The sequence below is a fragment of the Ursus arctos genome, unplaced genomic scaffold (assembly GCF_023065955.2).
Source record: "Ursus arctos isolate Adak ecotype North America unplaced genomic scaffold, UrsArc2.0 scaffold_8, whole genome shotgun sequence".
Taxonomy (NCBI): Eukaryota; Metazoa; Chordata; class Mammalia; order Carnivora; family Ursidae; genus Ursus; species Ursus arctos.
The window spans coordinates 13,897,981-13,923,089 of record NW_026623100.1 but is presented as its reverse complement, the minus strand read 5'-3'; the positions used below and the strand labels follow the sequence as shown (position 1 = coordinate 13,923,089).

Sequence of the window (25,109 nt, the reverse complement as noted above, 5' to 3'; positions counted from 1 at the left end):
GGGAGGCAGCTTTCACATCGAGACAGTGATGGGCTGAGCTCACTTCCCGACCCGGTCTAACGGAATCATGTTAAACTTCCAGATTTCTCACACTGTGGGCTGAAAGCAATAAAAAGCAAGAATTTCATTTAAAAGCGGCGTCCTTACTCTAGGCCATTGTCACACGGCAAACCAGGATTTTCAGATCCCTCCGCCAAACCACCGTCCCTGTGGACCTGGCCCAGGCTGGAGAGGTGACAGCGCCCACCCGGAAGGCAGAGGGGCTTCCAAGCGAGGTGAGGGAGGGACGCTGCTCTGAGGACTTTTTCTTGTATTTCCAGACAAATTAAAAACCTCCTTACCAGCCATTCATTCTGAGGAGGCCTCTTCCTTCCTCCACAGGGGGGCTGCAGTGTTGGAAGGAGATCGGATTCTGGGAGGCTGGGCCTCCCGGGGCTCTCAAGGAGGGGGAGCCTGCAAGAATGGAAAGAGAGAGGCCCTAACCCTGAAGAGATTGGCAGGCAGGGAGTGGGGGCAAAGTGCAGCCCAGGTCACTGGGAAAAAAGAAATCTCAAAGTAAGGGAGTGGGGGAAAGTTCCACTTCCAGCCTAATTATGAAAGAAGCCTGGGTAGAGAGGGGCGGGAGAGCCCAAAGGAGTGAGAAAGGGGAAGTGAGACGTTGCAGAGAGCAGAAAGAGATTCTCAGGGGGCACGGGCTATTGAAGGAGCACAGACATGGAAAGGTGTCGTCTCTTCAAGCACAGACCGGTTAATAACTGATTTTGAGAGACCTGGAAGCACGTTTGCCTGGAAGTCCCAAAGAGGGAGGGCAAAATGCCCTATTAAGGGTGGGACAAATTGATTTCCCAAAGAACAGCACCATTTCCTCCAAATGCCCTCTGCAGTCCTCCTTAATCTGCCCTGGAGGCGGCAGGTGACCTCTGCACAGGCTCCTGGAGGCGCCTTTGTTCTGGGGCATTCTGCAGCCGCTCTGCCCCACCCCTTGCACCTGGGCAGCAGACTCAAAATGCACTTGTCCACCCTTGGCTGGCTCGCGCGGGGAGGGATGGGCGGATGCCTTTGTATGGGGAACGCCACGAGTCCTCCAACTCTTGTTTTCTCTTCAGCTTGACACATTCGCTGATGGTTTTCCTGTTCCTTCTGACAGCCACAGAAACCTACTCCCAGGGAAAAGGGAGTTGAGCCTGCGATACTTTATCTGGTGAGACAAGTTTGTGATTGGGACTACCCAGACGGGCAGACCCTCACTATTCAGGGCGAGGTCCCGGCCATTCAGAAACTCGGCTCTGCCCTAGAAGCCCAGGTGTTCCCTGCTGAGTCCTAATCCAATCCCTCCGAGGTTTGCTAATTTAATTGTGTAATGGTCCACACCTGAGACATTCCCTTAGCTATCTTTAGGACATTACTTAGCTTAAAGGAAAGACTAATGAGTATTAAGACAGGGACTTAGTGAAAGCTTTTGTCATCTCTAAAACATCTGAGTCAAGCAGAAGAAAGCTGGGGGTGGGGGGAGAAGGAGGCGACCTCCAAGTTAGAAAAAGCAACAAGAAGTAATTAAAGTTCTTGCTAAGTGAGTCTGAAATATGTATTTAGCCCTTGTAAATTAAATACCCTGGGTTTTTAAAGAGCGATTTCCCCAAACATCTATTATTCACATCAGTAGGGCAGACGGTAAACCACTGTAAGATTTATAGAAGCTAAAAGACTTCCTATGCCAAAGGTTAATGAAAGTGTAATTTGAATCATGAAATCTTTATGTGTCGGCTCAGTTTACACCGAGGGCTCATTAAGGATGCGTTTGGTTCGGCGGGCGGCGGGTGACGTCACAGCGGGTATTTTAAATGGGCGGGGCCAGGCTGCACGGCGTGTAATTCTTTAAAAATATAAAAGCCTCCCTCTTTCCTTCTGTCTCTCCAGCTGTAACAACTTCACTGACTGTCTTGGTTCCACCCCGAGGATTTCACTGAGAGAACACGTTAGAGGGAATCAGGAAGCAGAGAAAAGGTCACAAATAAGCACCTCAGGAACAATGAAAGCTTTTCTCTATGCAGCAGTGGGAGAGTTGCTAGAAAAACTGGAAAGGTATTAATCAGAAGTGGCTATAAATCCTCTGGAGTTTTGCTCTTATAAAACTCCTCAGAGAAAGTCTTGAAGGAAATGCAGGTCAAAGCCCAAAAAAGCTCTTGATCAGAGATTGCTGGAGGAAAATCTTCCCAGACGCCTTTAATAGGCAGCAATCACCCCAGGAGTGGGGAAGCCAAGTACGCTTGAAACATGGTTGCAATTCCTAATAGGTCTTGTCACACTTAAGGCACTGCAAGCTCCATCCAACGAACAGCTGAAGCTAGCTGGCGATTCATAAAGCCAACAGTTTAAAGTTTATTATGATGAAAGCACTTAATGACAGCCATCGCTAGGGGCCCATCATTTATAAAGCTGTGCTGAGTATTAGACATGTAGCATGACCACCAATTTTATGTCACAATTGCTACCATAAAATGACCTTTGGTGATTTTTGCTGCATGTGGTGGACAGCTCTTCCTTCACATTAGTGCTCTGTGGCTTTCTTTGCAGACTATTATGCTGTCTAAAGCTTATTTGGCACTGTCGTGAGCCTCAACCCTTGTTATTACCCCGAAGGCCTGTCTAAAAAAAAAAAAACAAAAAAAAATTCATGCTTTATTACGCCACTCCAATAATTTACAGTTCTTACCAGCCTTGGTTAGTGTAATATTTTAATGCAAATATGCTATACCATTGCATTTTATTTAGAAAAAAAAAAGTTCCCACGCATGTGGCTAGGGCAATATCCATATGATGGGAATTCACTGAAATCAGCCTCTGATTCCCTGGTCAAGTCTCATTGTATGGGCACTCTTTTCCCTGGTGGGTTAGAACACCTCCAAAGGGGGAAGAAAAAAGGTTAATTAAACTTCCCTTGAGAAAGAGATTTTTTTTTTTAAAGATCCTATGTGTGATAAGCACACCTAAGGCAGAAACACCAATTCTTCTTTCCTTACATCCCATCCCAATGCAAATTTCCATCTGAGTAACATTATTTAATTAGGATTCCATTTTCCAACCTGCTTTGTGTAGTTAGAAAGTGTTTGAATACACGGCCACTTTACTGCTCTGATGTAGAACACTGCAGAACAAAGTGGTCTGTCCATGCTACACCACCTTTAAATTGTGTATATAATTTTATAAATGATATAAAATCTTCTAGTCCCTGAAACACACACACACACACGCATGGCACACTGCAATTTTGGAAAGATTTAAAATATGTGATTTCTGCCGGTACCTACTGTATTGGGTTTTATATAAAGCTTTTTTCAATAAGGTAAATTGTTACATGACAAACTCATCTTCCACCATTATCATCTGCTGTTTGTGTTTAACAACAGGAGTGCCGTTCTAACAGAACTGTTGTAATGGCTGTACAAATTACTCAGCTGAAAGCTTTTCACCAAACAAAACAGTATTAATCAGCAGTTCTTACGAAGGTGCTAATTAAAAACAATTTTCTTCCTCAGTTTGCAATACTAAAGCCGTCTTCACTTGCACATTTTCCAATATACAGCTACTGTATTTGCTCACACTTCAGGCCCTCTATTAACTATTGAATCTCCTATTAGCCATTTTATTACATTTCTGTTTACAAGCTTGTTGACATTTTAAAAGTCACAGTATGATCTGTTTTATCTATTAAAAAAATGTATTAATTGAAAAGTCAGGGGGGACAAAAAAGGCAAAATATAGCCTCCAAATGCATACTTCCAGGGCAGAGAGCACAGTGAGCTTTTAGCCACAGCCTAGGCAGTATGCTTCCTGGGTAAAACAAAGTCTGAGAATGAAAAGTGGCATTTCAGGCTTAATGGTTTGTCAAACACCAACAAGCTCCTTCCTGATTTGGAAAGAGTCCACTCGGGGAAACATATTTCCCCTGTCTAAATTCAGTTTCTAAGGGGACCCTGACTCTCAAATCAATCTTTCTAATCTATGAGATACACTCTGCCTAATTATGACATCTCATGCAGTCTGAACTCAGGAGATTTAGATCTGGGGTGAGGAGTATACCTGCAATCTGGGAACCGGAGCCCCAGTCGAGGGTCTAAAAAGCCTCCTTCTAAATGTGTGTGTGTGTGTGGGTGTCCTGCCCCCTCCGCTACCAGAGTCCAGTGAAAAGATCCTGTGGGATAATGCCACCCAATTGTTCGACATGGGTTGGAAACAAGTCGAATGCTGAGTAAGCATAAAGACAACTCCATGGAAGCTGGGTTGAGGGAAGGGGTCGGTGCATTCCTATTAAACAAATAAACAAACAAAAGCCCAACCCTTAGGAGAAGGTATGCTATACTTTGGTAGCGGGAAGAAGAAGAAGAAGAAAGAAAAAAAAACCCACAACAAACCGACCACCACAACAACCTCCTGCCTATGGTATTAAAACCAGCTTCTCCAACTGTCAAAAGCAGTTAACTAGTTCAGGACAGACACCTGGCTGTTGAAATAGGGCTCCGTAGGGCCACTAATCCTTCCATTCACTCAGTTAACTGCTGGATCCCCCAAATGGATTCAACAGGTATGCCACGGTAAATTCAGCCCATACTGAAGCCAAAGGGAAAATCAGCAAGGGGTGGGCAGCTCTTCTCTGAAAACACCCGAGGAACCAGCCAGAAAAGCTTTTATGGCCCCGACAAGTTTTCTGCTGAATACTGAGCACCTAAATTACCCTTCCCTAATGGAAGTTACATTTTCATGCTCAGTCAAAAAGCCAACAAAATACACAATTTATACAAAATAGCATCAACCTCTTAGGCAGTCTTTTCTAGCACTTTTATCCCAATTCACAGCATATGTCTTGCTATAAAATAAAATATATTTCTTATAACCAAGTTGTATGTGGTTGTTCATATCACCGCATTAGAACTGAGCATGGGTGATATGGGAAACATTCTTACATCCAACCCAATCTACTTAGTAGGATAAAGGAAAATCATGAGTTTTATCAGGGGATACAGGTGCATGGAGAAGAGGAATATCATAATAATTCTAATGATTTCCTAAGCGGACAGGCTTTCTTTTGAAACAAACACATGCATAATTACCTAATAGATAATTATGGAAGGGGGTATTTCAATTGCAATTATATAACCCAACAATGATGCATAGAAATAATTCTTAATCATAAAGTTCAAAAGAAATGAAGACGGTAACTTTGTAAAGCAGCTGTATTTTTGTTCCTTCTCAATACCGGCCTTTCATTAAAATTTGAGAAAATACAAACGCTTTTAAATTCTTCAGTAATACATAACAGGAGTTTCTCACAAACTTCCAAAGAGCCTGGACTAGAGAGAGTTCTAGGTGAGGATCCCATAAAGAGCAGATGAGACCTTTAGCATTTTACAGGAGACCCTCTAGGTTTTAATCACACAGTAAGCATGCTTCTTTATTAGGTAGCTCTTGGTAAGAGCAGCTCAATTCTTACACCCTCTCTCAAGCTTAGGAAACTGTACATACCATTTTTCAGCTATTTTTTTTTTAAATACATGACTACTAGCTCACCTTTTTAAAATAAAATTTCTCCCAAAGAAATAAATGCCAGATTTCTACACCCACGCCACACAAACGCAAATTAAATTCTTGCCAATTCATGTATTTTCGTGAGAGGGGAAAAAAAAAAAGAAAATATTCTCTCCATTTTCAAAGAAATGAAAAAGAACAGACCATCTCAGGTGCTACTCTAGGGATGGGTTTTCTTTGTCTGGCAGGTTTTACAGAAGAAATAATTTCTGCTGTATTTTCACCAGTATAAATAGAACTACCTCTGTTGCCTTTTAAGACATTCCGAATTCTAATTTTTAAACAAGAAAATACGAAGCCAGTGTGCAACCCATACAGTCGCCAAAGGAGAGCTGCCACTAGCTGAACTGCTCAGCTAAATGGCTGGTTTGCATTGCCCCGGTCTTTATCTAGCACTGAGAATAGACTGCTGTTTTATCCAAAGAGGAATAAATTGCTGTTATTGTGATGTTAGCCCATCACTTGGCATTGCAATTCAAGTTTTTGTGAGAAAGAAATGTATGATCTAACTGCGACTTGACCTATGCCTTCTGAGATCCATCTAGGTGCTCTAATGGAGCAGAAAAAGTGGTGAATACAAGGACATGCAAACTGATGGTGAAAAATTTGTTTGATGATAGAAGTGAGCAGAGAAGACGTTTGAGAGTGGCTGTTTTTATGACCGTGAAGTTTGTTTAACATGCAAAAGGATTTGCCCCCGGACTCCCACCTATCCCTTTAATTGCAGCCCGCTAAATACACGCTCTGCCTCGACTAAAGATAGGAGAATACAGAGCTAACCTGCTAATGACATTACTGCTAAAGTGGGCCCAGATGATTCCTTACAGATAAACATCTGAATTTCCACAAAAGGCATTAGAGCATCTCGTGGATACACCAGGCAAGGATATGCTTGGGTTCCCTGCAGAAAAGTCATTCTCCCTTAATCCTAGGTAGCACCTATTAAATGTTTACGACACACTCGAATCACAGCATACAACACTATGTGTTTCCTTTACATCAGATAATTGTGTGATTGAGTTTTTAAAACTCCCCCTGGTTGCAATCTAGTTTAGCAGTGATTTATTCAAAATTTCTCTGGCAAGGACCTATTTTGAAAGAGGGCTGGAGAACAGCGGCAGTGAGATGTGAGCCCCGATAAAGGCTCACTTTTCATTCATAGTCAGAGCCTAAATGTGCTCTTCTTGTACCTAAACAGATAATAAGCACTCAGCACACTCCTCCTCCTTGACACAACACATTGAGACTAATCACACATAATTGGAGAGGAGGAGCAGAGGGCTGGCCACGCTATTGTGTCCAGAGGACAAACGGTCAGTTTATGAGGCTTTGGGCTGATGTAGTCATTTCTTATACATCTATAGGGAAAAAAACATCCTGTTTCAAAAGAGAAAGAGAATGAGTGAGAGGGACAGCGAAAAAAGATGGCAGATTTAATACAATTAATTTGAGGGAGATGAGAAAGATATGCTTTTATTTATTTTTTTAACCAGGAAAGAATCGTGACGTTTGCTGTGTTTACAGATGAAAAAGTACCACCACCAAAACAGAACAAAGACCAAGATCTTTCTTGAAAAGGGGGGGGGGGGGGAGGGAATCACCAAAAGAAATTCTGTCTCAATTAGGAGGAAAAAGATTTAGGTTTCTCCTAAGTCCAATTCAAATCTCAGGCTGTTTGTAGATATTTAAAGACGAACAAAGGTTTGGTCCCAGAAGAGCAGATGAAGAAAGGAGTCCAGGAGGGCTGGGGAATGAGGTGAGGACAGGTGGACCCCATAACCCGCATGTGGAATGTGGCAGAAGTGGTGGGGGCTCACGGATCTCAGGGAGCCAGCGGCTTGCTGCATATCACGCCCGTCACAGGTTTCTGTTTTTGTGAAAATATGCCCTGTGTACTTGGTGTTTTCGTCTTTTGAGCAGCTTAATCTTCTATCCATTTTTGGTTAAAATAAGCAGAAGTGGGTAATGAAGGTTTTCTTCATAGACGTCCTGCTTTTCCTTTTTCAACTGAAAACAATCATAGAACAAAAAAACGTAAGGAGACTCAGATTAGGATTTTTTTACCAGTAGTTTTTAATATTGAGTATAATGAAGACTTCTTACTTGAATATACTGTTCCGATAAATAAATCTTGAAAAAGCAATGCAAAGTAGTTCTCAGTGGCATTGGCGTGATAGGACTATGTATCCATCAACCTGGAATCTTTCCTGGGGTGGGGGTGAGGAGGAGGGCAGGGTGCTTTCTCATAAATAGCCAGACTGCATTTGTGACCTCTATGAACTGTGACGCACTTCCGTGAAGGGAGAGCTGGGGGCTCGCTCATCTGCACCAGAACAGCCATTTGGCATAAGTTTCTGCTCTTGGTCCGCTCTGTCCCGCACCTGTGGCCCAGGAACAAGGCAGGCAGGCCATTTGAGGTCATCTGGAGACTGGCAGCCCCCCGGGCACGAGGGATGAGAGACGGGCTTCCAGGCCTAAGACATTTCTTTTTTTTTTTTTAATTTTTTTTTATTATATTATGTTAGTCACCATACAGTACATCCCTGGTTTTTGATGTAAAGTTCGATGATTCATTAGTTGCATATAACACCCAGTGGGCCTAAGACATTTCAAAGGCTCTCTGGCTGCTTCTTAGGGGTTTTAATAGTAATGATAATTTTAAAATTCTTTTCTCTGAGGAGGAAATGGTAGTCCAACACTTAGAGCTTCCATACCATTCAAGTGAAGTTTTGAGGGCCTTTCCTTGGTAGATTTTAAAATCCAGTCAGAGTTCTCAAAGCTAGAGTACTCTTCCTCATTCGGCTAGAAGCATTTTGACGGCCATATTTATATTTACCCTAGCAAATAGTAATTTGCTATTTATAAAGACAAAATTAATATTTTTGAAGTTGGTGTTTTTGAGCCAATTGTTAATTCATTTTGTAATTGATAAGGATCAGAAAACAGATATTTCTTTTAATCACGCATGGACCCAATTCTTCTATTGTTTTGAATCAGATTACTTCCCCTCCCCCCGAAACTAAATGAATGGCTCCAACATGATACTTTCCTGGATTAGTATTGGTCTGGGGCATATTACCTTGAATTTTTGGGGGTTTCTTCTAAATCATATTCCCAAACTATGACACACCCTCACTGTTAAGGACAAGGAGCAACGAGCCTGCTTTTCCTTTCTCACTGGGGAACAGAAAGCCAACCCCGTCTTTACTTTCTAATCCATTTTTGTAAGAAATATTGGTATAGTCACTGAAGTAACTGCATTCTGTCTTCTTAGATGCAGTTTGCTTTGTTTACAGATGATTAGTTATCTACGTTAGAAAGATCCTCTGGATTTGTGTTGCCACCAAAGTCGTGACTGTGTTAATTCTAAGCACACAGTCCCTTAACATCACTCTTTAAAAAAAAAAAAAAAAGCCAAGAAAATGGCTTCACAAACTTCCCAATCCAAACCCACTAACCAGGACCTACCAACTGTAAATACCTTTGTTGCCAGTTGCCCCAGTGATAGGAGGAGCTCACTGAAATATTTTACAGAGGGAAGAGGGGGCCACGATAGCTCAATTCTTCCTCAGGGATTGGGGATCAGGGAAAGTTGATTACTCAGCGTGAGTCAGCTGACCTACTCACTCACAATGCACTAATATACAGAGACTCAAATAAGCTCTTTATAAAGTCCCTGAGGTAATATGTGGGATAAATAATTCTTCTGTAAATATGGGTTAGAAATCACTTTTAACTTGGATTCTGTGCTGACCTCTGGAGGCCAAAGCAGAGGCTTCCTTGCTAGAAGGGGCCAGGGGCCAGCCCGGTGTCGACTGTGAGCCCTTCCCCGCGATGGGGAAAGAGCCGACAGCCCTCCCAGGCACTACTCTACCCCGGCAGCAGATCCGTTCTGAACCAAGTCTGTTATGTGAGGGCACTGGGACACACACGAGGCTGTTGGGAAATGCTTGCTTTCGATGAGGGAATGTGATGTGGTTTAAGAATAACTCCCTTTACCCAGGCTGTACTTCTTTGCTCAATTAATAATTATAATTTTAAGAAATCAAAAAGCACCTCGAAAAAAATGAACAAAAAGCAAATTGTGAATAAAACAATTTTTCAATTTCAGAGGTTAAAACAGGGTCTTGGAGGACTGAACTAAATTATATAGCTGCTATTAGCAGCATTATGCATTACTTCATAATTGGATGTAACACGCTCAGCCCCGCCACGGCGCTGCGCGAGCAACAGCAGCAGGAGTGGAGTTCAGACTGTTTACCCTTTACAGTATCCACAATTATCAACAGCACACCACACAGATTATAAGCACCAGCCACTTGTAATGTGGCATTTTGAATAGATAAGCAGAAGTGCAATATGGCCAGGCTTTTAACACAACGTACTGACTCCACAAACGAACCCAAGCCTGTTTTCACGGCTGAGTATAAAAAATACACCGGTGGTTTTGCAAAAGTTAAAACAAACAAACCAACAACAACAACAACAAAAACAAAACTGGGGCGTGTAAAATTAGATCTCAAAGAGTACTTGCATGAACGAGAGTATTTTTTTTATCAGCTACTGTCAAGCTAGCTGTAACCGCTAAGATAGGTCTCTACCTTGGGAAAGAATTTGCTTATCTTAACATCCTAAAGGTTTGGAGCCACACCATTGGGCAAGGCCGTGGATTCCTAGCCTGGAGGAGACCAAGACAGGGAAGGAGAGGGGAACTGTTTTATTTTTCTTCCCCGTCGCCTGGAAGGACAGAAGGCAATGTTTTTCAAACACACTACACCTTTGGCTGCCTGGTTCCTGAGCACGCTGGCGGACGGTGTGGGCACCATCTAACAAAAGCACTGGCAGAAAAGTGCAGAATGGCACCGTTTTGATTACAGGCTTGCTTTTTAACGGAAATAAAATTTCACAGTTAACAATGAGAGGTGAAAAGTTTAAGAGGCAAAGCTGTTTCTCCTGATCACTGACTGTTAATCAGCTTCATGGGTGGTTGCCTAAATCTGTAGATTTTTTTTTTTTTACCTTGCACTACTGCCAAGATTGTAACTAATTTTTTCCCCTGTCGTAAGAGGAGGGGTGGAAAACTCAGCATAGAAGCCAGCTGTGTATGAGTGACGTGAGGCACTAATGCAGAGGGCAAAATTAAAATTCATGAATCTCTTCACAACCATTTGTGTAACAAGATTAAGACGGGACAGCGGAAAAGAGCGGCATTATCAGGCGTCTTACAGTCCTCCAGCTGGTTACGCTCTATTCCAACACAGTAGGGCTAAGAGGATAACACGCAGCCTGAAGGAAAACGCTGCTCCTCCGTTTGCGAGCAGGCTCGGCCCAGGGACCGTGGGGCTTTGGCCAGAGATGGAGAGGAAGAAAGCTGATTGCCGTGCAAGATGGAAAACTTTTAAGCCCTGGCTATTAGCACGAGGCAAACAAAAGCGGCCGGGGTGGAGGTTCCCGGCGGCAGCGCGGTCGGTCCCCGGCGCGTCCCCGGAGCCCCGGGCGGGCGGCGGGCAGGGGCCCCGAGGGGGCGCCCCCGGGAGGAGCACTGGGTCTCGGCGAGGCGCAGGGGCGCTCCCCGCTCCCCACCCTCCACCCCCACCTTGGCCCGCGGCCCTCTCCCAGGCATCCTGCTGTTGCAAAGGAGACCTCCACGTGCGTGCGAGCCGAGCCGGAGTTGGGTCGTGGCAGGAATCCCCAGGGCTGGGGCAGGAGAGCCGGGCAATCTATGCTTCTGGTACAGAAGGGACAAGAGGCACTCTCTTGCTAGAAGCAGGAGAACGCCAGACCAGCTGCAACCGCCCCCCTCTGCCCCCCGCCGTTAAAAATACACATCGTGGGTTCATGTTTGTCCCATTTACTTAGGGTGCCCCAACCCTGCAGAATATTCCCCTGGCAGATCCACTTCCTGAGAACCAAAGGCAACTCTCACCCCTCACAACCTAAAGAGGAGGGAAACCGTTTTCTTAGTCCAGTGTCAGCAAAGTGGAGAATGGAACTTTTAAGCAACTATGAAGAGATTAAAAACTAAGGCCACCTAGTTATTTATGGAGATTTACTTCTGTGGGACCCATCAGTCCCCGATTATTTACGGAGTACTAACTGTGGGTATGTTGCACAATATAAATGCAAGAAGCATGTTTATCGATCTATGGAAGGCGCTCTGCTTAGCGGGGTAGCGAACTGCATTGGAGATACAAAGAGGAAGTTGCTGTCCCCTAGCCACTGACAATCCTAAGTTCTAGACAAAGGAGAGGTGGCCACTAAGGACTCGCATGTCCCAACACACCTCCAATCTTGCAGGGAGGAGAAGAAGGGTATCAGGCACAACGCTGAACATCTCAGCCGGTGGAAAAACTCTTGCCTTTGCTCTCCTGATCTGTGATTGAGAAACTGAAAGCATTTGTTGTTCTAGGGGGAAGGTGAAAGGCATGGATGGCATCGAAGCAGCCATCATCCGATCCCTGTAGCTCTAGCCTGACCCAGGAGAGAATCTTCCCCTGCCAGGTAAAGCCCTCAGAGCCTTTCCTTTTATTCTGGGGCGGGGTTGCAAAAGGGAAAGCCTCATTCTAGAGGGGCAGGCAAGATTTGAGTAACAGGCCATTCTCTTTTTATTTTCTAACTGTAAGCGAAGGGCAATCCCACCATCAGAGGAGGTGATTTAACCCTTTCAGTTCACCAAGCATCATTGTTCCCCCCCCCCCGGGTGGGGGGAGGCCGAGACCTTAGAGACCCCAAAAGAGTGACCCCATCTCCACAAAGTGAGGATTTTCTTTCTCTTGCCTGAAGATCAGATCCACTTTGCATATAATTTTTCAAATGTCAATATACTTCTAAATCATAGTCCTGGGTAATAAAGAATGCTATTCCCATTTTCCCAGGAGAAAATTAAGGTCAGGTCTTTACTTCCCTGCATTCGCAACTTGTAAAATCATGACAAGTTCAAAGTCTTTTGCCAAGGTCACACTAGCTCAGAGAAGGGAGATTTCTGTAAGGCACAAAATTACAGAAGTAATATATGTTATACTAGTAAGTGTGATATGTATTAGCAAAGGTGAGACTCCTAACAAGTTTTCAGTGGAACGCTTGCCTCTCAGTGTCCTATATTGCTCTATACCTCTAAATAATAAAAAGGCTGATAACATTGCTTTATGTAAGCAAGCTTAGAAATCACTCTCAGATAAGTGCTTTTGACCTAAATCTTGTTGCTCCTCGATCTGACATATAACCCCACAACTGTGAAATTCTGTATGAGATTTAACAGTCTCAAACTGCCAACTGACCCAGCCATAAAGCAAGCAGAGATAAAGATTTACAGTCCCACATGATACAATTAGACATTCACCTTCTATTTATTTCAGTGCAGCTGAGCATTTAACCTACTTAAAAGCCGAAGGTTTTTCATTAAAATATAAATGCTTGTTTATCAGTCATTCTATGCCACCTCCCCTGCATCCTACAAATTAGTCTATTATGAATGAAAAGATTAGTTTGTTTCAGAGAAAGGAGTAAACAGGAATGGTTTCTGCAAAATCCTTCTAGACATGCAAAGATAAAAGATGGCTTTACCACACAAAATAATCAGATACAAATGGCTGTTCAGAAGCAGCACACCTAAGGAGTACTTTAATCAAATATTTAGGTTACCTGCCAAAAAGACCATGATCTCTTCAAAATGCAACGCGGATTAAAGTGTTATCTAACACAAGCAGAAAACTAACCTTGGAGTGGAAGTTTGAAATGTGTTCATCATAATTTTCATGTCTTTGGATAGAGAAATCAGCTTTTTCAGCTAGATTGCAAAACTGGTTTAAAGTATTCCCTCGGCGTGGGGCGAATACCATTGCTTTCCCCTAGAACATTAAAAAGGAAATTCACACATTTAAAAACTGGAAAGCAACCAAACGTAACAAATACTGGGTAAAGCATTTAATGTCTTGCTCTCAGGTAGGAAACACGATTGTTCTTGAGACATCCACACAGGATGGACATCCACAGGGAGAATCATTTTAAGGATAGATATACATCAAGTAAGCAAAAATATGTATATTTCCTATTCAAATGTTGCTATGTTTTATCCTTTCCAAATCATGCATGTAACAAACAAAACACGGTTCGAAGTTGGTATTCTGCCCAACGCACACCTCTCTTGGGTCCAGTGGTTCAAACTATCAACTAGCTTTTAGAGTAGCTGGTCCACAGCAGTGCCACCCACCTGGAGACTCCTTAGCTCTTGCCAACGTGTCCCCAACACAGCTCTGGAGCATGTGGCAACCGATGCTTAGAGATGTTAGTTTATTGTACCCTGGAAATTCAATACCAAGAAATCCTCCACAGAGACAAGTAACTGCAATCTCGATTAGAGAATTTTCATGTTTCCGTGCTGCCACCAGCCTCTTCTGTGACCATGCTGTCAGAGACAAGGCTCCAGGATCTTGGTTTCCAACTTCATTGAATCCTTCATAATAGTCATCATTAGAGCCAAGCAGCTCCTCACAGTACTCAAATGATTGCTTTTCAAAGAAAGTGGTATAATGAGGGTAAACAGGCTTTTCTAAATAAACTGCACAACCTCACGAGTTTGTTGCAGTGGGGAGAATGGATGGACTTGAATAAGCTATATACCGGACTCCAGAAGACCACTGGACATGAAACTCCACGATGTCCATTTGCTAACTCCTGGGTGCATGCGGACTTTTCCTGGTCCTCTGAGACATGCACAGAACAGCTAAACTTCAGAATCTTCTTTTTGTTTAAAAGATGACTATAGGCTTCCGTTGACTTCAAGGTTATGCCTCACTCTATGAAATGCCACTGCAGGTTTTGAGGGACTCATGAAAACATATCCCAGTTTCTCATATATGATTGCCGACGATTTATTGAGCACCCGGTGCATGTCAGGCTCTGGGATGGGAGCTCTATTGTCTCATTGACTCTTCAAGCCCCCTAACAATGTAGGTATCATCAGCTCCATTTTACAGGATGCTCTGGACGGTTGAATAGTTGACCAAGATGACACAACCGGCAAATGACTGGAAATATACCTGCCTCCAATGCTGACGCTCTTTCCACCCCACCTCATTGCCTCCTTATTAGTAATAGTGATGGCAATAATAATAATAATAATAATAATAATAATAATAGCTACCACTGTGCGAGGTGCTTCATGAACCTTCCCTTTCATCCCATCAACCATTTTCTCAATGACCTTGTGCAGTAGACATTACATTTTACAGATAATTACACATGCATCGAAGGCTTTGAAGAATATGAGCAGGAATGTGTGGCAGAAAGGGTTCTGGGCTTTAAAAGTCTCCACCATTACATAGCTGTCACCTCAGGAAAATTAGAAAGAAAAAAAAAAGCCATAGAACTGTTGAGCTAGAAGGGACCTTGGGGATGACATAATCTGATCTCCTCAGTCACCCCAGCTAAGCCATCAAGGTTTCTCCCTCACCGAATGGGAAGAACAAAGCCTGCCCCCCCAACCCCAGCTCAGCAAGTCATGAGGATCAAATGAGGTGATGAATGTGAAAATAATTGGAAAGGCAAGGTTATGTAGATGTAAGACGAGGAACATCTCCACCACTTAACAGTGCAGGAAAGATTTTATCTGGTCTCTCTCCCTCTCCCTCTTTTCCCGTCATTTACCTGCAAGAAAATGCAGTGTCCTGGACATCAAGTGTGTTTTCATACTGCGTTTACACAGACGTGCACACACTCAGGCACATAATTATAGCAGCACCAATCACGCCACTACACTTAAGGTTCTGTCAGCTTTTCCAATATTAATTGCTATTTTCAGGCGTTTTTCAAACTTAGCAGCAAAAATTCATTTTGATGTGAAACTAGATATAATACACGGTCTCGGCAGGGGAGCAAAAGTCTCCGTTAAAAAAAAAAAAAGACGGAATACTAGTAGGTCATTTTGGTCATTTTTAAGAGCTGATTGCCATTCTGGATTTTTGAATAATGGAAGTTGTTTTATTTTAAAGTCACCTGCAAAAATTGTCTTACAGTTATGATTGAAGAGTTGGTTTTTAGTAGCTATTACCTAAGCTAGGTATCATTATGTTTACAGGGCTACAGGGCTCTTGGCCGGGCTGGTGTTTACATTTATGAGTCCATGTTCCCCACACCCCCAACCCCTTGTTGGGGTCGGGGTGAGCTGTAGGGCAACCCAGCTAAGCATATGGCAGCCATCTCCACCCAGACATTCTCAGGTCTTCTTCTAGCTTACCTGTCCTTCCCTAACCACCCTCTAGAACAGCAGCTGCTTCCCATCACTTTCACCCCCTCCCCCCCTTTACTTTCATCCTGGGCTTTCATCACCACTAACACAATTACATCCTTGTTTGTGATCGCTGGTCTCCTTCGGCTGGAGTGCATGCTCCGTGACAATAGGATCTTCTCATGTTTTATTCACCACATTTTCCCAGTGCCTAGCATGTAGCTGACTCTCCATCAGTACTTATTGAGAGAATAAACTAAATCCAGATGTTGAAATAATTTGAGAAAGGCACGTCTTTGGGAATTCGAAGGCCACATTCTATTGCTTATTCTTCAGAAAAGATTTTCTGCAAAGAAGCTTTTACAGAGTCAGTAGCCCTGATGGGATTTCAGAGGGCAGCATTCTGTGCACAACACTGTACTCACAACAAAGAGAAAGAGTGAGCAGTAGTTTTAATCTCTAATTACTCAGCTATGGGTTTTAAAATGTTTTCTTTTTCATTTCATTGAATACAGACACCTTTGAGATGCGGATCAATATTTAGGAGGGACAATAGTACATCATCCATTCATTCAATAAACAGCCACTGAGTGCCAGCATCCACCCCATAAGGAATGGCTTTAGAATTCCCCGTGTCCCCAGTGGAGCAGGACACTGGTACAATCAGAGAAATACGCCTTACAATTTAGGCTGCAAAAATCAAAACAAGAAAAAAAAATATCGATTTCAAATTAGCCCATCACTTTAGAAAAATTATTTTCAATTTACCAAAGCCCAACTTTCTAGGCATTTGAAGTCATAGAATCATCTTAAACTCAGAATGAACACTCAATTGAACGTAAAATTTTGACTGATGGGCAGAAATCTGAGAGAATTCATTTATCCCTGGAGAGGAGAGAGGAGTAGTTCCACTAAACAGCAATGATATTGTTTACGTCGTGAGCTCAGTTGTTGTTATTTTGCTAGACTAATCTATACTCATATATTAAAGGGTGTGTACTTCTGGAAAAAATAAGTATGCTTCAGATTTCTTTTAAAAGGAATATGCTATGCCAGTGAAATGCCTTTATTCCTGTTTCATTTCCAGGCAACCAACTATTAAATACCAATTACATGTTTAAGCTTATGTTTATTTTTTCTTTACCTGGTTTCTGAGATGCCGCCTTTGCCTGCTTCCTCCCCGATGTCTCTCTCAACCCCCTTCCCTGGCTTCTCCACCTGCCCCTTGATTGTCAGCCATCCCCAGCGCTCTGCCTACTTTCTCTCCCTGTTCTGTAAAATTCGAGGCAATTGTACCGAAGTCCATGACTTCAGTTCTCACTGATACATCAATACTCCTGAGTATATATCTAGAGCATTTACCGTAGTCTGAGGCCCACCATGTTTTCAGGTGCCTACTAGGTCTCTCCATGGGGACGTTCTGCAAGTACTTTTAACCTATTCTGTCTACAGTGGAACTCAGTACTTTGGCCCCAAACTCCTTCCCCCTCCCACACTGAGTACCTACTAGGGACCAAGCATTTCCACACCCTTCACCTTTAAAATGAAGCTGGAAACCAGGAAATCATGGCATTGCCTGTAAACCCCCCCCCCCCCAACCTGAATCATTGTCACCTGCCATACATGATTTTCAGACTATGTTCGAGTTGCTTCCAGGTGACCTGGGAGGGTAAAAAAAGAGACCAAGAGAGGAAGTGCTAATATCACATCCCACTTAGCTATAGCTGCTTTGCTTTTATCCATTTTATAATTGGGGTGACGATGGCTAAAACTATTTTGACCAAAGGTTTCTGCCATTTAACAAGGGTCTGAAAACCACTGACATGGGTCCCACCTTTCTGGGAAGGCAGGCAAAGCCCAGCCCGACCTGACACGCGCATATATCTGCAGCCCTGGCTCTGGCCACTCCCCCACTTTGAGGTCCAGTTAGGCCAAACTCACTGCAGTCCCCCAATCTGTTCTTTCATGGACCCCACACGTCTTCAAACTTAACAAACATTCCCTTGGGTGAAATGCTGCTCTTAGTCCTGGTTCTTTGTTGGCCTGGTGAACCCTACTCATTCTTCAGCACCCAGATTAGACACCCTGTCTCTGGGATGCCCTTGCTGACCACCCCTGGCCTCTATGCTGTGCCTCCGCCCTGCCAGGCACTTCGCTCTCCGCTTCCGTGGCTCACCCACACCGCTGCTGTCTCCTTAACACACTGTCAGGTAACTGCTCGCTTGTTTGCCTCTCACGCTAGACCGAGAGCTCCTTCAGGGCAGGATCACGCTGTAGCTTCCTCTGTCCCCAGATCCTAGCACAGCGCCTGGCCATCGAGAGGCACCCAGTAAATGTCTGCTGAATGAACTCCTCAGTGAATGTCCGCTCAGTTCCCTCTTCTCCATCTTCAGATCTTCACTATCTCCTAACTAGACGATTCTATGCACAAGCTGGTCCACGATGGTTCCCTGAGGAGCTTTACTGCTTTCAAGCTCTCTCTTACTCTACTGCAGTCTCTATGCTGGCCAGTCTGATCTTTCTAGAACCCGCATCTGACTATACCACTGCTCAAACACTTTCAGTGGCTATTACCCATATAATAAAACTCAGTCTCTTCGGATCGTGTCCTCAGCCTTTCATAAAATGCCACCCCAAACGAACTCTTTCACCTCGCCTCCTGCCCCTCCCAACCCTAACCCCCAAACCACACAGATTCTCACACTCCAGCCAGAGCAAACTTCTCTTGTTGATCCTGAAACACAACCTGCTTTTTCATGCTCTGTACCTGTGAGCACCATTTCCTCCACCAGGGATGCTAGTCCCTTCTAGTCCCCTTCCCTGAAGCTTAGAATGCCCTTCTTACTATTCAGCACCAAAGTCAAATGCCACTGCCTGCAGAGAAACCTTTCTTCGGCAGTGAGTCACTCTTTCTGGTGTACCCATCACATTGCACTGTAATTCCTGGTAGCCCAGGCACCAATCCGCCCCACTAAACGGAGTTCTCCTGGCGGTCATGATTCATATTTATCCCCACACCTCCCATTCCCAGCACAGTGCCAGATAGCGAGTGGTTTCCCAGCAAATGCTTGTTGCATCAAGACAGAGTCCAAACCCTTGAGTATCTCCCATTCTACTGAAGGTATAATTAGAAAGATTGTCAAAACAAATAAAAACGGCACCACACTATGACCCAGGGCTGGGCTGTCGTAAGCCGTTTTTGCACTGTGCACTGTGATTCTACCTGTGTGTGTGCGTGTGCGTGTGCGTGGTACATTTCCACAATCAGATTATAAATTCTTTGGGGGCAGAGACTCAGTACCACACATGCTGAATAAGCACCTGGGTAGATTTCAGGAAAGAACTAGAGCTAGCTGGAACTTCTAGCCCCCTGCCCTGAGGGTCTTAAAACCATCTGGGGCTCTCTATTCCCACGACCTCGAGAGGCAGGTGTGGCTGAACATGGATTCTCACCACGAACAAGGGAGGGTTTGTTGAGCCTCGGACCCAGCAAGCGGACAGGAACAGAGGGGCCCACTAGCACCATCTCCGTTCACTGCCCTGAGCCCACGCTAACAAGGCATTTCCCTGACAAAAGCAAAAGCAGAGGCTCGTACAGATGTGTGCAGAGATGCTGGATTTTAAAAAGTCACTCCTTGCATACAGGTGGGACTCCAGGAATGTGGCAGTTAGTTTGGGCCAGTTTCTAAAGGTTAAATGAATTCCAAGGTGATATTTTTGAATGCTTGACAATTGGTGACCAGCAACCAGCTGGAGAGCTGCCAACACTGCTTCTCCATCCATCTCTTTGTGGTTCTGAGTAAATTCGCACTGTCTAGCTGGCTTGGTGTCCTTCCCTGCACGGAAAGCCATTTCAGAGGAATACTAGTGGATACTATTTGTTGGTTGTCATTTCCAGGCTGAAGTTCAACTTGAAGGTTGCCATGGCTGTATTTTAAATTACATTCTGGCCCTCTGATATCAGACAGTGCTGATGTTCTTTAAAGAACACAACAGCAGGGGGTCACCTGTCAATCATCAGCAACATGGGAGGGAAAAAGGTTGAGGGGGCTGGAGGGGTGGTGGGGAAACGTTGCTTCTTGGAATAAGTAAATTTTGCTGACTTCATTCCTTTTTAGTATCTATTCTTTTCTTTTTTACCTTTTGAGTTTGCTAGAGAGTTCCTTGTAGTATTCTGGCCAGAGTCACGTGTTTCACAGCTACTCTCAACCAATAAGTCGAGGAAAGTTTCCGTTTGGGGCCGGTGGCAAACACTTCCTGCTGAAATTTGGGGCTTCCTGTAGTGACTTTGCAGCCACAGGTGCCCATCTGGCTGAGGATCTAAGCCAAGCCAGGAGCCCACCTTGGTGGCTAGGCTTTCTCTGGAGTCTGTCCCCCTCACTCGTGACCCCGTTACAAGAACAGAAAAGCAGGAAAATTCCTCCTCTCCGTCTACCTTTTTTTGGTGACTGGGTTGCATGACTCCAGACCACTGATTTGTCTTAGCTGCCACCGAGCAACCACACACCCCAAAATGGCGGAGTTCGCACCGCCTGCCACCTGAAACCTCTTGTTCTTGCCTGCTAGCAGTAATCTCTCTCCTCCCGCTCTGTCTGCAGTAAAAAGTGTCATAGCCATCCAGGTAGGCGGTCCTCCTGGGACCAATGAGGGAGCTGATGCAGGCATGCAGAACATGGGTGCAGCGAACACGCAGCATGGCCAGCTGTGTGCAGAAGTCACCAAAGTTTGTGTTCAGAGAACGGTGTCCCCCCTCCCACCAGCATTTCTGCAAGGAAGATGCCCCCTGTATTCTGTACCCATCATGGTCAGAAAGTCTCTCTGGGTCTTCTTCAAGGTGACAAGACCTAATACAGATTCAGAGCCAGTTGGGTGCTAAAGCTTTCCGATGCACTGGCTTGTTCCCTCCCCCTTTTACAATGGGGAACGGAGGCTTCATGAGATGAGCCCAGTAAGTGGCAGAGTCCAGATCTGAACCTTAAGCTTTCAGAGTCCAGGGTCCAAGCATACCTTCCCTCCATAAGGAGGGTTTAGGAGAAAACAGGGTGAGAGAGGTAGTTCCAGAGCCTGCTAGTGCTATTGGGGACTGGAGTTCGGCCCTCCTGTCAGCCAGGCCAAGGTCCCTTTGGACCAGCGTCTCATGTGGATTAACCCTGACAAGCCAAGACAGCAGTAAATTAGAAGCAGTTTTCATTCTGGAGTGCGTCTTGTGTGCCAGGCACGGTGCTAGGCATTTACGTAGGTAACTATTTTACATCAGCCCAGAGGTAGGACTTATTCCTCCCCCACCCTGATGTAATGAAACTCAGACTCAGAGAGCCTTGATCGCGAGAGCCGACTTGGGTTTTGTATGCAGATATTTCTGACTCTTTCACCCTCCACACTACCTGCAGACACTGGGGCCCTCCTGTGAACCTGAAGCATTTGGCTGAAGAGCACCCTGAGAACATGCTCTATCTCCCATTGAACTCGCTGAGCCTTGAATCACCAAGAACTCAGGATCCACCAATGCAGCCCCTCAAGTTGTTTCTTTGTGGGCGTCCTGTGGCACCTACAGCACCAGGGCCACAGACCATGGAGGAGTCGTCTTGGGCTCAAGAGAACGGTAAAAGCAGCTCTAACTGTAATGGAGTAAACCTTGAATGTTACCTTAGTCTTGGACTGTGAGTTCCACAATGCAGACACTGGCAGGGGGAGAGCCTCTGGAAGCAGAACAGCCAGTCCTGAGAGCTTAGAAGGGGAAGGGTTCAGTTTTTGCTCTGGTTACCTGCAGCTCTGGGAACCCTTCTGCCCACTGACATGGGAGATGGAGCTGCTGGTGGTCACTGCCAAGCCTATGGGACCCTTCTATGGCCCACCTGGTAGAGGCCCTGGGAGCGCGAGTGCTCTGCCTCTCCAGAGCTCCCGATGGGGATGAGATTCCTGAGCAGTCATTTCAGGATACCCATGTGCCACTCACAGCTTGGAGCTCTTCTCTTACAGTGGGTCTCGGACACCCTAGGCTAGAATACCTGGCAGCCTTGTGCCTCAGCCATCCCACGAGGGGCCCAAGCCTGGGCACCTACTCCCATTTCGAATGCTGCAGTTCAGGCAGGACCCTCTGACGGCCTCCCCGCTCCTCACATAGAATGAGCAAGTACCACCTACCCCAGAGCCCTGCCTCATCCTTCTCCCGGCTAAGGGTGAGTATCAGCTGTCACTGGGAGGGCGGCCATGTGGAGCCACACTTCAGGCAAGGCTCAGGGTTAATAAAGGATACAGGAGAGCTGCTAGAGATTCCAGTCCAATCTGCATTTGGGACTATTCACAGCCAGGACAGTTCTCTAGTGTAAATCTTTTGAGTGATTTACAACGGATCCTAGGCAAACCATGCAAATTTCTGCAAAATGGAGTATTTGCCACAAATAGGCTTTGGAGGGTGTTGGTGAAGTACTGTTTGTGCTGTGTGAGATCCAGGAGTCCTTGAAAGCATTGTATGTATGTACGATACATTTTTCACAGTGGCCTTTACATCCAAGAATCTCTGTGCCCTCTCTGAAAATCCTGACCTTGCAAATGCTCACAAGAATCACCCAAGGCTAACAGAGGGGATGAACAGGCCCCCAGTTCCTTCTTCTACCCTCAACTTGGGCTGCTCACTCAACCATGGCTGCAGCCATCAATAGCTTGGAGCATGCCCCTTCCTTGCCTCAAGTCCTGCTACCCACCTCACAGGGGGAATTGAGAAGGCCAATTTAATTTAATTGATTACCACTTACCAAGCTGTGGTTACTCCTCTGAGAGGCCTATTTAAAGTTTCTGAGCTATACAGAGATAACAAAATAAAAAGCAACAGTGTAAGGCAAAGGACGATTATCAAATTGCTCTGGGAACCTTCAATGTGAAAAAGATATAAAAGAAAGATTGAAAGGTATTAGTCTGTAAGTCTCACTGAGGTCAGAAGACTAGAGAAAACCTTCTGAAAAAGACTTTCGAAACAAAACTTCAGAAAATACTTTACACACACACACACACACACACAATGCAGTCCTTTCTCAGATAAATATGAGTTTCTGTCTTAGACTGCATTAACATTGTTAACCTATTTTAAATTCCTGTGGCACAGCAAGAGTCTTACATACTTATAAGATTTTTTTTTTTAAATGCATGAGCTTTAAACTCGTTTTCTTACTTTAAATAGATGTATATTAACTCTCCGGTTAGGCTGCAGGACCTCCTAGCTTAGTGTAACAGCCCAACAAAATAAGAGTGGCTACAAACTCTGTAATTTACTCACAGGCATAAATGGGTATATAAATGTAAAAATGTGCACAATATTTTATGCCATGCTTGGCTTCATTGTGACCTAATGTTTATAATATGTAAATAATGGCTTCCTTTTAAAGCAAAGAACTTTTAATATACAGATTCATCCAAAGTCCTTTTTCTTTGATATAAACAGAAAGAAAAAGAAAAAAATTCTTTTGCAATAAATAAATACCCAATGACAAAGGTTACCATTGAAGGGATTTAAAATGACAGAAGTCAACAGAAAACTTTCAATATCATACTTCTACTTTAATATGAAGATATTGTTATCAAAGGAAAAGACTCAAGAAATTCTTTGATAAAAATAATCTCATACTATCTTTGAAGCAGTTTCATTTATTTGACTACCCACTGTGTTCCTTATCAGAAGGCCAAGGGTAAGAAGTTTCCTAGTTATGATTAGGAAAGAATCTGATAGATCAGAAGACCCAATTGAAGTTGGACATAATAAGTATTAAAGTATTACATGACATTAATCCTGCCATTCCATTACTCTCTCCATCTTTGTGCACAGACTAATTATTCTGAAGCCAGTGTTCAGGAGAAAATAGAAACATACTTACTCTGGGCTGGAGTAATCTCTTTATTGCATCAACAAGGCTGGCTCTGTACTGGTCCAGAAACAGGCTGACATTGAGAAGAGAGCAGAATCCAGATTAAACTGGGTTTCCAAGTCTAATGATACTAATGGAGGTAAGTACAAGGCTAATTACACATGTTTACTCAACACCAAAAAGGGAGAAATTGTTTCCTTCCATTCAAGTGTCTCACTGGAAGAAAAAAAGATTGTGGTCAGTGTGATCCGACCAAAGCCAAGTCATCAACATGCAACTGGCCAGGATTCACACACGACTGTGCCATGTGTTAATGTTAAAGGGACAATGTCTAGCTGCAGTTTGTGGAATCATCTGGTTGAGATGAAACACTTCCTGTCATTAGAGCCCAGTTTCTGTAGACCTGGGCCATGAGCCCAAGGAGGGTATTGTGAGGTCACCCTCCAGAAACAAACACCAGCCCTACGATGCCCAAACCACGGAACAGATCTCAGGTGGTGATGGTTTTTGGTGGCCAGGAGCAGCACTGAGGTCAGACTCAACCAGTGACCCAGGAGTAAGCAGTTCCGAGAACTAAGAACAGATTTGGGTTAAGTATCACAGAGACCATGGCAACTCTGGGTTGTTCTCCCTTGACCTTCTTGTTCATTTTTTTTCCAGTTCACTGTGATTTTTCATTTTTCTCCTCTGGCCTTTTGAGAATTTCTGTTATGCTCTGTCACCCCTCTGGTCAGGTCCGTCTGAGCCTGTCTTCACCAGGCCTCATCTTGGAATCTTGGGGCAGACTTCCCTTACCTGGGACTTGCGGGCTAGAGCACTGAGCAGCCTTGTGCCTCAGCCGTCCCATGAGGGGCCTAGGTGGAGCCCCCCCCCCCGTTTCTAATGCTACAACTTGCTGTGGGCCCCTCTGATTTGGTCTCCCTGCTCCTCACATAGCATGAGTAAGTACCCCTTATTCCTAACCTTCTCTGAGCTAAGGGGTCAATGAGCTGTCAGGAGGAGGGCTGCTGTGTGGAGTCACACTACAGGCTGGGTTTAACGGCACCCTGACTCTGACCTTTCTGCTATGTGTGGCCTTCACACAAGGCCTCAGTTTCCTGGTCAATAAAGGCCCATTTACACGGCTGTGGTGGGCATCAAATCAATAATATACACTAGCTGACAAATATTTGTGGAACACCGACTACATGCTATGGGCCGTTTTAGGCACTGCAGACAAGCTAGGGAAAAAAACAAAGTTCCCATCCTCAAAGAGCTTCCGGTCTCTATTCATTTACACACTGCAAACGCTAGCACAGCATATACACCTAGGAGGAATCCATACGTATCTGCTCACTGCCTGACTCGCAGATCAACATGGTCCTTGAAATCGAGTAGCCTATGTAGGGTGTTGGTTTCAATGACCCTAAAGCAGGGTGTACACACTCCTTCGCTGGCATTGT

At 44.5% G+C, this 25,109-nt stretch overlaps 1 protein-coding gene across 3 annotated transcripts in view; it reads right to left on the bottom strand.

Moving 5' to 3' along the window:
* Positions 1-7,029: 7,029 nt before the first annotated feature.
* The window catches only part of CAMKMT (calmodulin-lysine N-methyltransferase), a 382,790-nt gene continuing 364,710 nt past the window's right edge, over positions 7,030-25,109 (bottom strand). For 2 of the 3 annotated variants that reach the window (XM_026486725.4, XM_057308989.1), the window contains 3 exons: positions 23,677-23,740; positions 13,299-13,430; positions 7,030-7,590 (listed from right to left, as the gene is read on the bottom strand). In XM_026486725.4, coding sequence (XP_026342510.2) covers positions 7,513-7,590; positions 13,299-13,430; positions 23,677-23,740 — 274 coding nt within the window. In that variant the 3' untranslated portion in view covers positions 7,030-7,512. The remainder of the gene's footprint in view (positions 7,591-13,298; positions 13,431-23,676; positions 23,741-25,109) is intronic. The other variant, XM_057308990.1, reaches the window with a different exon arrangement.